This window comes from Accipiter gentilis, chromosome 29, assembly GCF_929443795.1.
Source record: "Accipiter gentilis chromosome 29, bAccGen1.1, whole genome shotgun sequence".
Lineage (NCBI taxonomy): Eukaryota > Metazoa > Chordata > Aves > Accipitriformes > Accipitridae > Astur > Astur gentilis.
In genome coordinates, this window is record NC_064908.1 from 1,241,572 (window position 1) to 1,254,472 (window position 12,901).

At 43.1% G+C, this 12,901-nt stretch overlaps 1 protein-coding gene across 9 annotated transcripts in view; it reads left to right on the forward strand.

The window, feature by feature from the left end:
- Nucleotides 1–12,901, forward strand: part of KCND3 (potassium voltage-gated channel subfamily D member 3) — a 139,019-nt gene that overhangs the window by 12,978 nt on the left and 113,140 nt on the right. For 7 of the 9 annotated variants that reach the window (XM_049831908.1, XM_049831909.1, XM_049831904.1 and 4 more), the window contains exon 2: nt 1,963–3,147. In XM_049831908.1, coding sequence (XP_049687865.1) covers nt 2,039–3,147 — 1,109 coding nt within the window. In that variant the 5' untranslated portion in view covers nt 1,963–2,038. The remainder of the gene's footprint in view (nt 1–1,962; nt 3,148–12,901) is intronic. The other 2 variants (XM_049831910.1, XM_049831911.1) reach the window with 1 other exon arrangement.

Here is a 12,901-nt window from a genome sequence, read left to right on the forward strand (position 1 = left end):
AATGAAATGGTTCTCATTTTGCTGCCTCCTGTTTTGCAGTCCTGTTCTTAACGCAGTGTTTCATAAAAGTTGAAAGATCCACCACTGCTGGTGTAAGAAACTGGCAGCTCTGCTGCCTGAGCCCACCGAGCCCCGGGAGATTGCCTTTCAGCTGGATACTGGGGCATATTTTCAAAGTCGTGTGGAGAAAGTTTGCAGTGCTGTGCTCTGCCTCTTCCCCGCACAGACGAAAGAGCCTGGTCTCCAGGGCTGTCAGTCTGGGACTATTAACGCAATAAATTCCCTCTTTAGCGGGAGAGAAAAAATAGTGCATAGTAATATTGAACAATTCTTTATAGGAAAATATTATGGGATGTTTGCTCCAGTGCCATGTGTATAAGCAAAGTGTCTCCTTGGGATGAGCATCGCTATGGATTATTATATGTTTCGTAATTACAAAACCTCTTCCAGCAGCAGTAAGATGCTTGCACGAGGGATTTCAATTGTCCTTTAGATAGTAAAATTGCATAGAAAGATGCTCCACATTAAGGTGATGAATGTTAATGTGCCCTGAAGAGGAAGAGCATTTCTGTGAGAAGTTTAGTCATTTTCACCACAGATTGATTCCATCATTTTTTATTCAGTATTTTGATGGCCTGTTGAAATCAATAATGCTGCAGCCTTACTGGCTGGAGTGGCAGCTTTCATGTAATTAAAAAACTTCAGAGTAAAACTGCCTAGAAGGATACCATGTAGAGGATGTAATTAAGCTTTGAGGGCCTGAGTCAGTGGAATCAATGGAACTTCCATTGATAAATTGACTTTTGATAGGGCCCCTAATGCATCTTATATGATAATGGCACCTTTCTGCAGATAACTTTATGGTAGACTTAGAAAAACTTTAGGGAAGTGAAAGTAAATACAAGTTAAAACAAAAGTTAAATATTGTAAGAACTCTGACCAAAGATCAAAAAGAAAAAGAAAATTCATGGCTAGATCAGAACCACAATAACTACTCTAACTTCAAGAGAATGTTGGCTTCCAGTGGCTGAGGATCTGGACAACTTGGGATATTTTTTGTCTAAAAATCAAGAGTGCAGTGAACATACTTCATTTCAACCTAATAGTCCTTCAGTTCTTTGGCTGAAGGACTTCTGCCTCTGTTAGCTAGGAAATAAGGTTTCCTGCTGGAAGAAAGTTGTCCAGCTTTGGAGGCTTCCCTCATTCTGATGTTCTTGGTACTCAGTTGGTAGCTTAATCCATCAGCTTTCACACCTGGGATTCAGGCTTACTGTTGCTCATGTATTCTGAGCAATGTTTCCCTGGAAGTCAGAATTTTCCTCTGGTCCGGTGGAGGGATGCAATATTTCACAAGAGTAAAACCCATCTCTAAATGAAAGAGACGCGCAAAAACCTGCTGCTGAGGCCAAGTCTTTAATTAAAGGTGGAAGAAAACTAATGAAAACCAGGGAAGATTTTCTGTTTCTCTCAATTGAAAATGTTCTTAGTGCAAGATTCATTACATATTGAACTTTTTTAAGACTGGAAACCCAGCTCGGTCCAGTCGTGGCTTTTCATGGCATACAATTTCACTGGGTGAACTGCAAGCTGATTTCGCGGGAGTTCCCAGCTCTTTCTTGACAGCTGTAGTTAAACTGATGAGCACATGAGGCTTACACCTGGGGAATTATGGATTAGTCTTGTTTGTAAGGAAGCAAATATAAATTAGTGTGTTTATGCTACTTTTAAAATGCTTTTAATGAGGAATCATTTGCTATTCAAAATTTCAATCTATAATAATGCCATAACCCCGCTGAGCTGATTATCATGTGCCTTGTTTAACATCATTCTTCAAATGGGAGATGAGGGCAAGCCAGTTGTTTTAAATTCTTGTGTATGTACTGATACCTGACTCTCTCACACAACGGGGCAAGACACCTCACTTGACTGTGTGTTGTGTTTTTATTTTGTTCTGTATTTTAGATGGAACTGATCTGACTTCCAACAGGTCTCAGGAGCAGCCTAACTGTCTTCTCCAGTAACAAGGCCTGGGGTCATCATGGCAGCAGGAGTAGCAGCATGGTTGCCCTTTGCCAGAGCAGCCGCCATAGGATGGATGCCAGTGGCCAACTGTCCCATGCCACTGGCTCCAACAGAGAAAAACAAGAGGCAGGATGAGCTGATCATTCTCAATGTGAGTGGCAGGCGTTTCCAGACCTGGAGGACTACACTGGAGAGATACCCGGACACTCTCCTGGGCAGCACTGAGAAGGAGTTCTTCTTCAACGAAGACACTAAGGAGTACTTCTTTGACCGGGACCCTGAGGTCTTTAGGTGCATCTTGAATTTTTATAGAACTGGCAAGCTGCACTATCCCAGGTACGAGTGCATCTCTGCTTATGACGAAGAGCTTGCCTTCTACGGGATCCTCCCTGAAATCATTGGGGACTGCTGCTATGAAGAGTACAAAGACAGAAAGCGGGAAAACGCGGAGCGGCTGATGGATGACAATGACTCAGAAAACAACCAAGAAGGGTCCATGCCATCCCTGAGCTTCCGGCAGACCATGTGGCGAGCCTTCGAGAACCCCCACACCAGCACCTTAGCCTTAGTCTTTTACTATGTCACCGGTTTCTTTATTGCTGTCTCTGTGATCACTAATGTCGTGGAAACTGTCCCTTGTGGCACGGTGCCTGGGAACAAGGAGCTTCCATGTGGGGAAAGATATGCTGTGGCTTTCTTTTGCTTGGACACGGCTTGCGTGATGATTTTCACGGTTGAGTATCTGTTGAGACTCTTTGCGGCCCCAAGTCGCTACAGATTCATTAGAAGTGTGATGAGCATCATTGACGTGGTGGCCATCATGCCGTACTACATTGGCTTGGTGATGACCAACAATGAGGATGTCAGCGGAGCCTTTGTGACACTAAGGGTTTTTAGGGTTTTCAGGATTTTCAAGTTCTCTCGCCATTCCCAAGGCTTAAGAATCTTGGGCTACACTTTGAAGAGCTGTGCCTCCGAGCTTGGCTTTCTTCTCTTTTCCCTCACTATGGCAATCATCATCTTTGCAACTGTGATGTTTTATGCAGAGAAAGGGTCCTCGGCAAGCAAATTCACCAGTATTCCTGCTTCCTTTTGGTACACTATTGTAACCATGACAACACTGGGGTGAGTATTACTTTTTCTTTTACTGAGCAGCAGGCAAGCATGTACTAGGAGCTTGACTTCAGTTACTTCTGAGCATTTTCCTGGGCGCATGTTCGAAAAGGGGCTGGAACTGTTAAGGGCTTGATTGTTCGTTGCCTTACAACTTCTGCAATTTATGCTTATGTGAAGTTGTATAAAGGAGAAAAAGCACTTACACCCACTTGACAAATACTTGGTGCAATGGTAAATGAGTGCAGGAGGAGCAAGGCTGTGCAAGTAGCAGGTCCTGTTTCGCACTCCTTTTGCAGGAGAGATAAGTTAACATGAGTGCGAGGGAGCTGGCAACTACAGCTGATGGGTTTTTTCAGACATTTGTTCGAGCCGTAGATTTTACACAAAGTTGCTGATGTATATGCTGTTGTCTCTCTTCATGATGTCGGTCATTGTTTCTTCACTTGACGTGCCAGGAACTATAGATTTGCTGAATTCATATGGATATTGTGGGCCACTATACTGAAAATACTCGGTGATCTCCAGGACATGATCTGTTTATTACTTAATTGAGCAGGATATGAGCTTCTTGTCTGTGTTTAGTTGTGAGTTTAAAAAATAATACAAGTATGCTGTAGCAGTTGCAGTAGAATTTCAAACATTCCCATGGACAGGTACAAAGATAATAATATCAAAGCAAGGGGAATGTAGCCTGGAGGGCACTTTTTTCCGTTATATTTCATTTTTGTCTTACAGATGTTTCTACTGAGATTATAGATTTGAGCTTCTGTTGCTCTGAACTAAAACCTTTGTAAGCAGAATGACCAAGCCCTCACCCTGACAGCATTATGTAAAAGAAAGTAGGCATCACAGGCTGCTGCTTCGGTCAGTCACAAAGTTATGATCGAATGCAAACTCTTAATTCCACACATCAGAACAATATACACTCTTAATTCCACAGATCAGAACAATATACTAAGTTTGTAGTTACTTTGCAAAGAGTATTCCCACTGGAGAGTTCACAGAGTTTAATATTCAGATGTAGACAATTCTCATTCCTGTAATACGGTGACCACTTTTTCTCTAAGCTGCTTTTGATTTTAAACACTTCTCTGTGCCTATTATACATGAACAGGCTCACAGTAGCACTTTTAAATTATTAAAATCATAATTCAGCTGTCAGAAAGGCACAGAATCTGAGCATATGACAACTGCAAGTCTGAATTTGTTCATTAAGTGAAAATGTAGAACATGTTTGTCATAGTCACCAAAAGATCCCTTTTTCCTCCTTTTTAACATCTAAGAAAAGTTTGCAAGTTCATATGGCAAAAGCTAAGTTCCTTACCCTGGAAAAGAAGTCAGTGCTTACTCGGAAATCGAAGCTGGGCTTTGGATCCCAGCACTCCCCCACACCCTGTGGTTCAGCTTTCCATATTCTGACTGGTCCGTACTGGTCAGTTCCCACCCTCCTGTCCCCACCATCATATCTGAGCAGCTTCAGAGGGACACTTGTCCTGGGTGGCTTGTTCACGCGACCTCTCCACGAGTGGGAAATGCATGAAAATATGGTTCTATTTTCTGGTTTCTGTTTAATAATGATCGCACCTATCTGTCTATCTACGCTCGCTTATGCACATTCACACATATGTTCTTACATGTTTGTGACAGGCAAGTTGGGGTCGAGGAAACGTTTGGTGTTGGTTGGGAACAAACCCTCCTTGTGAAATACATGCAGAATGTGCTGTAGTGCAATTGAGTATTCCCGTCAGCGCAGTGACTTGGTCTTGTTCTCTTTCCCTTCCTTTCTGAACGCATGGATAGACAAACCAGAGTGCTCCTGAGGACTTTCAACTGTCCTCAATCTGTTGTAATCACAGAAATTATAGATGAATAAGTGCTTTAAATGAGTTGACAAGAATTTAAAAAATTAGATATTTAAACATGGCTTTGTAAGAGTTCATTGAAAAGGGACCTATAAAATGCTGTCAAAACCTTTAAGCTTAAACTTCTAGTATTACTGATTTGCGATTTTCGTTGCAGGATTTTAAGTAAAATAGGTGTCTTTAGCAAACAGTCTATCAGCTAAGTTTAGTGTCGTATTACAGATTTACAAGGAACTCAGAAACCTTGATAACAGCAGACCTCAAAGAGGCCCGGTGCTCTCGGACAACACCTGTCTGCCCCCGACCGCATTCACCGGGCACCTGGTGCTTCCTTATCCAAGCACCCGAAGGCAAACACTGTCCACTGGGTTGCCCAAAATCTCTGCTAGAAAGAGAAGTTGCTACTATGAGCCTTAAACACCTAATTCCTGCCAGACCAGCTCCGCAGAGCCCCGGCCGGACCACCTCGGAGAGGCACTTTTTGGAGCTGGTCAGGGCAGTGGTGGGGTCCCTGCCGCATGGGGGCAGGGACAGCACTGGTGGAGCAAAGCACCGGCGGTGCCAGCACCAGCCCTTGGCTCCTGCAACAGCTCTCACCCACGGCTTGGCATCACGGCACAGAAATTCATGAACTCTAGAAACAACACTTTTGGCCTTAGGTCATTTCCACCTTCCTGACTCCCACCATGTGGTGTGGGTGGTTAACATCTCCTGGCCCCCTTCATTTCCCCATAAATCCTTTCAGTTTTGACAAACTGGCATTTTCATACAATGTTTCATATACATAACTCTTCAGAAGTAATTTCAATGTATTTGGAAGGATCTGGTTACTAATGAGAGTACTGGCAATTCCTATTGCACAGGCATTGCCAAAAATGCAGCCAAAGTCTCTAACGTGCTTCTTAATACATCAGACTTTGCCTAGTTAGTGGTTGCCACTTCACTGCCTGCCTTTCAGCAATGCTCAGAGCTTTTATGAATGTCTTAAATATTTTCTGCCATTTGCCTTTAAAAATTCAGCCACCATTTAAAACAAGAAATTATAAAGCACAATGGTTTTAAACTCAAATCTATACACATATGTATGTTTTGTTTTGAACACGGAAACATTTAAATCCAGATGAGTGAACACTTCCCTGACACTGGAATTCCACCACCGCTTGTGACAGAATGCTTTATAAAACGTGATTTGGAACACGCAGGGTAACTTTTCGCATGCTATTAAGACATTAAAAAATTAGCTCCATTTATATGAAAGGGAAAGTTTACTTACAACAAACAAGGCTAGCATTAGGAAACCATTAACTCTCCTACTGTACTGTACATCAGCTGCTGTTATTCCAGATTCCTAAGTATCTTTAGGATACAACTGAATTTCCAGATTGACCCACAAATGAATAGCAATAAAAGTGCATTTCTTGTGAAGGTGAAGCACTGTATAAAATAGAATAAGGGCTACTTTTGGTGCGGTTACTATGCAAATCAATTTTGAGGAATCCAGGACGACTTACAAGCTCCTTTAGGTAGTTAACAACCCAAGGAGATAGGTACAACAGGTTTTCTGGAATGGGAAACAAAGAAAAGGAATTAAATTATACTGACCCCGCATCTCTGATCCCTCTGCTGTGCTCATCAGCCCTGGATTAACAGAGGCTGTTTTTAATTTAGCACGATTTAAATTTTGCTCAGGAGGTTTTATAATGAAAGCATTATTCTTGGGTGCATCTTAAATCAATCTGAATTACTGAAACAACTATTCAAAATTAATTCAAAATCAGCTATCCAATTCATGCAGAAACATTTTTCTCAAGAGGCCAACAGCTACCCATCTTCTCTCTTGCCCTTGTCTAAACCACCAATACAATAGGTATTAGCTTTGCCAGCACCCTCTCTTTGTTCTGCAGGAGGTTTTGACCCCAGGACCCTCCACCTCAGTAATGCAGGCACTGGTCAAAGCAGCGGAGGAGCACAGCGCTGGTTCCCTTCGTTAGCATTCATGTCCCTGCCTTGGTTTTTAGCTAACTTGATACGCAATACCCACCAGTTTTACATCTATATAGAGACAGTTTAATTATCATAAATTTTGTTACTCTGTTACCAGCGTATTGGTTTTATTCACTTTTAAATAGCTTTTGGTTGCGGATGGGGCAGCCTCATGTTTCGCTGCCCATCAGCACACATCACAAACACGGCTGTGGTGCGAGACCTCTCTCACGCTACTAAACCCCACATCATTTTTGCCCAGAGCCCATATTCTTCTGAGCTTTTTACAGCTGTTTTCATTTCACCTGACAACAGCAGTATGTTTCAGACTCTCGGGCAGTGTCTGCGACCTGCAACGTAGGCAGCAAATTGTAGTTGTGAAAACCAAAGTGCCACATCTACCTGCACCATCCTGGGGCAGGGAGAGGGTCCCAAGGGCCCTGCAGAGCATCGCAGCGGGGCTCCCCGCCGTGTCCCGGCCTGGGGGATGCCTGAGCGGAGCACTGGCACCCCGAGCAGGCGGTGTCAGCACCCCCATCCTCACCACAGCGGGGAGCAGACTGGAGCAGAGAAGGGGGAAAAACCTGCAGTATATCCTGGAGGGAATGGTCACTGAGCAGTGACCAGGAATGGCCACAGAAATGGCCAAGAAACCAGCAGTATAGAGGACCAAGGAACACAGGTTGTTGATGGATTTTGTTCTGGTTTGAGCTTAGGGTATGCTGTGTGATTTTCTGTTGCCTAATGAAGGCTGAGCTCCCACAGCTCAGCGCCCTCGGGGTGGTCCTAGGAGAATCTATCTTCTGTCTGACTGTCTCCCTTACAATTTGCAAGAACATAATGGTTTCAAGAACACTATCCCTCTTTCAGATTCGGCTGCACTGGTCAATGAGTTTGAAAGACACACATCAGTGCACTTGGACAACACAGTCCTATCTATATAATTCATTTAAGGAACCAGGTTAACGCTAGGAAGTCAATAAAACAGACGTGCTGGCCTGGTTATGTCAACAGCCTGATCTGGAGCAAGATCTGAAATTTCTTACAGTTTTTATTAGCTGAGTGCTTAGAGAGCAGGGATTTGGGGGTAGGGGTCTATTTTGGTTTGTCTTGGCTCAAGCTGATAGCCTGTGGTTCTGCAAAACGTGGGTCAGAGAGAGCACGAGAGAACTGACACCTAATCAACCCCTCTGAAAGAAACATCGTTCTTTGTTTTGCTTATTCCTTGGACTTTCTTTTTTACTGGTATTCAATCATGGACAAGAAAGGGGATGAAATTTAAGTAGCGAAATAGCATGTGAAATACTTCCTGCCAAACTGTGGACAGCTGGACTAGCATGAACTTATTACTGACCACGTTTCTTGCAAATGCTGCCAGCTACCGTGTGAACAGAGATCTCTTTGCAGTTATTTCTCCAATGCAAAGTACTGAAACCACTCAAGCTGATAGTAACCTTCATTCACCCTCCTTCATGCCAACTAAGAGGAGTTTGCAAAGTAAGGAAAATAATAAATCATCTCTGGAGCGCTGCCATTCCCGGCTTCTCCGGAAAGATTGCTGTTTGGCCCAGTAATCATATTGTGCGTGTCAGTACTTCAGTAACTGCCATTAAACTGAATCAGAAAAATTGCTTTAATAGAAACACTACTTTGCATATTTAACATCATCGATGGAAAGACGGATGAGATGTGGGATATTTCCTTTGTAAAGCAAGGCGCTAAAATTTCATCACCGTTTCCCACACAGTCAACAATTCTTATATCCACAGGCCAAAGAACTGCTTGAATTTAATATACAGAAAGTCCAATCAAACAATGAATTGATGGAGCTACAGAAAGAAGCCATTTTCCTGAGCTTTCGTTCTCTTGATTCCAGCTTCATCTTATACGAAATGTGTATCAATTTTCTTCTCCTAATGGATTTACAGATACTGTGTGTGAAATGTCTTTGTATCAGAAACTACAGATGGAACCTTTTCCCTTCACTATCTTGATGTAAATCTCAGGCAAGCATCTCATTTTTGAGCTATTTGTATTCACCAGAACCCCAGAAGTATTAAAATACCTTTATTCATTCTCAGAGCAAGTGGAACTCACTGGATTTTTCTCTCTCATAAAAAAAAATAAAATTTATCTGTCCTTAGGCTTTTTGTGGCTTTGGATATTTGTAATGATTGCACGTATGTGCACACGCACCATTTTTAATGTGCAAGACAAAATAACTTTCCTTTGGGGTAAACTCATTGTGTGAGAAGCGAATTATTTTGAATAAGGCCAAGTAATGGTACTGACTAAAATTGTAATGTGACTGCTAAATTTACCAATGGAAGCCTTGGCAGAGATGCATCTATAGCAACTGATTTACGAATTTTTTCTAAGCTCCTCTTTCTTTCTTTTTTTCCCTTTCTTTCTAGCCTGCATCACTGTAAGTGCCTGAGAAATACAGATTAAAGATAACATTGTATTTTCATTGGAGATGAAGGGAAGTGATTGGCTTGCTGACTGGATCCGAGCTATTTTTAGTCTCATAAAATTATAATTTCATAACAGCGCTGACCCAGTAGAAGTAATTAGTTTACAGAGATCAGCTGAAAATAAGGGACAGAGTAGCCACTGTCAGTCAGAAAGCAGGGAAAGGGGAAGTGAAGTTAAAGGCCCTGCAACAAATCAGCCAAAGCTAATTACGTCTCTTAGCTGATTACAGCCCATACAGTCGGAATCAGTTTTCAGTGTGAATGGCGGAGCACAGGCGAGCACAGAGGGACTTTCTGAGCGACCCGTGCCCTGCAGCCCCTCTGGCCGGAGGTTAATCCTCTACCCAGCTGGCTGCCAACAACCACCCTCACCCGTTACAGATGCCATCTGTATGTACATCACACCCTTACCTAGCCTTTCCTACCTGGCACGGATTTAGCATGGGGCACCTAAAATATGAAATGAAACTCCTGCCCCACATTAATATTAGGAAAACAATATGAGACATTTTTATTGCAATTTCTTAAGGGATCTGCGCGTTCTGGGTGGCTGAAGCCAGAATGTGGGAATAGCTGTGACCGAAACCAGCTTATTTCTAGGCTGTAGAAGAGTTTCCCAGGCACTGTAAGGAAACCACCTCATTAAAAAATAAGAAAAAAAAATTACGAAAAGTGTAAGATAAACAGAGAAACCTTTTCTCAGCATCAACCAGCACTCTTCCCTGCCACCAACTTACAGCTGGACTCCAATCTCGGGTACCATGGCGCTCTCAGTGAACATTAACACTGCTACCCATGTAAGCCAGTATGGTTTCAGTGGAAGCAGCATATTATTTGCATTGAAGGCAGGCCATGTCTTCCTACCCTTCATTCCAGTCCACACAGAAGTACACAGGGACAGAGCTGCCAAAGTGCATTATCAGAGGACATAGCAGGTTTATTTATTTTTAAGGCAGCACAAGCCTCAGAAAATGGCGATACCTGAACCTAGCAGCTGGTTTTTGCACTGCTCATGGAAGTGCTCTGGCAATGTGCTTTTGTGCATGACCCTGGCAGCCAGAGGACCCACGGGTCGGCCACGGCCACCTCTCAAGGCTCACCAAAGGGTGCTGGCAGCCGCAGCGATATCCCACGGTGAGCATCAAGACTCAAAAGAAGTTGAAGAAGCAAAGAGCTACAATTAGGTCATTTATCCATTGCCCTCCCGCTCTCGCTGCTTCAACATCCAGCACAGAAATTTTTTTTCTGTCAAACTCTACCACATCCACTGTGAATTTATTAATATTTTCCTTCGGTGCAGGCAGCTTGCTGGATGTTTTTCCTGCAGACCAGGAAGACAGGCAGGGTTCAGCAGAGCTCTGCCTTCTCCTGGACAGGCAATGCCTGCAGAAACAGATTGTGCCTATTTAACTATTTACCACTGCTACATTAGAGCACATTCAAGGGCTGTAATTCACCTCTTAAAGTTACAAGTAAGTGTGGAAGAGTTATTTTAAAATCAATATCTAACAGAATGCCATTGTTCCAACATTAAAACCTGCTGGGAAATTACTAGGAGGCATGTGGCAAGTCAAATCACTGCCTGCCAGAGGAGGAAACAATTCATTACTCCTTTAAAAGGTGCAAGTCTTTACTGGCTTTTCATTCTGGTTTGCAGCTTCAGAAATTACGCTGGAGCATCTGGCTCTTTCTTTCCCTCATTCTTTCGTGATTTCACTCTTTTGTTCTGGCTCTACATTGTGGACTTTTTCTTACTTTCTGCACGGGGCCGTGAGGGGTTTGGGTCTGGGGACAAGCACTGCAATGGCATTGTCACTGCTGTCACTCCTCCTGATGGAGAGTGGCACTCTCCGTATGAATTATCTCTCACCTATAAAAGCATCTGCAACAACAACAAAACAAAATGGGCAGCCACTCAAAGTCATTTTCCGAGCAGGCTCTTCACCGCTCGGGTTCAGGAGAGCCATTGAGCAGATCGCCTGGGGAAGCCTGCTGCTTTAATCTTGGCCTGCCATCTGCAGCAAAATTAAAACACACATCAGCTTTAGCTTTTTGCCTTCAGGACTTTGTGAAATTTGGCTGATGTACATCCCCAGAAAGCCCTTGAGAAGGATTGTTTGCTTCTGAAGAGAGCAGTCCTGTGGAACCAGGCTACGGGCCCCTGAAACCTAAGCTTAAACCGAGATGCAGAGGTCTCAGTGCAACTGTGCTGTGGAGTGTCCTAATAACAAGGTCAAATAATTCAAGTAATAAGTCTTACACGTATGGAGGGAAGCAGCTGCTGTTATTGAACGTGCACCATGTACGGGTTTGCTGAACGCTCGTGCGGCAGCATGACAGAAATAACACCCTGCACCCACAAACCTCGCCCAACCTGCCTTGCAGCAGGCAGGAGTGAAAGCTGCTGGATTCACTTTTAACAGCTCCTGTTAATCAAACAACCCATCCTCAACATTGTGAAGCACCCTTAGCTTTTTATTATGGGTAATTATTTTTCATGTACTTACTGCTTTATTCTTTCAGTACACGTGACTCCCCTTTGCCATCTAAAAGACACAAACTGCTGCTGTTTTTCTCATCTTGCCTGTAGACACTGGGTTTCACATCAGATGTGAAAACAGCAGATGATAAAATCTTGAGTCACTTTCAGCCTTTAATATTTAAATGCACAGACTTGATAACGAGATTTCACCCCACAACCAGACAGCCCCTTTTTTTCTCTCTCCTTCTTCTAAGGAAAACACTTCTTACTATTATTTAATTCTGCTTATTTTCTCATTTGGTTGCCACAATCCTCAATTCCATGTCTGCATGCTCTACATGCACTTTTGGGGTGTAATTTGGAGATAACACATCAGCAGCAGTACACACTTTCCTCTATATTTGTATGACCTGAAGCACAAGGGAGCCATCCTCCTTAAATATTAATTACGGTCACTATGGTAAGAGCAAAAATAGCACTTTATTTTTGAATTGAAAAGGATAATGCAAGCCAGCTATTCTTGCAACCTAACGCTTGGCAGAAGTAAGCTATCTTCAAAAGGAAAGCTAAGATGAGAGAAAGCTGCTCTGAGCTCCATCTACTTCAGTCTTAGTTTGGATCAGGAATGCTCTTTGAAAGCAAACTCAATCATCCTGTCCTTGCTGCAGTTTGGCTCACAGTGCAAAGAGGTTTCAGAGCATGCAAACTGCATTCCTTCTGGATGAAATACAACTGGAAGATGCACTCCAGGAATGCACCTAATGCGCCCTTACTCCTAATGGCCATTCGGTCCATGGACCAGACTAGGACTAGTCTAAAATTAATCCTCCCCGAGATGTGTACACTAGGGGTGTTTAGTCCCCTGCACCAGCTCAGCTCCTGTTGAGCCACACTACCTGCTAATGCAGATATAAACTTATTCTTTCCCTGCAATTGATTTCAGAACTCATTCTCAATTATAA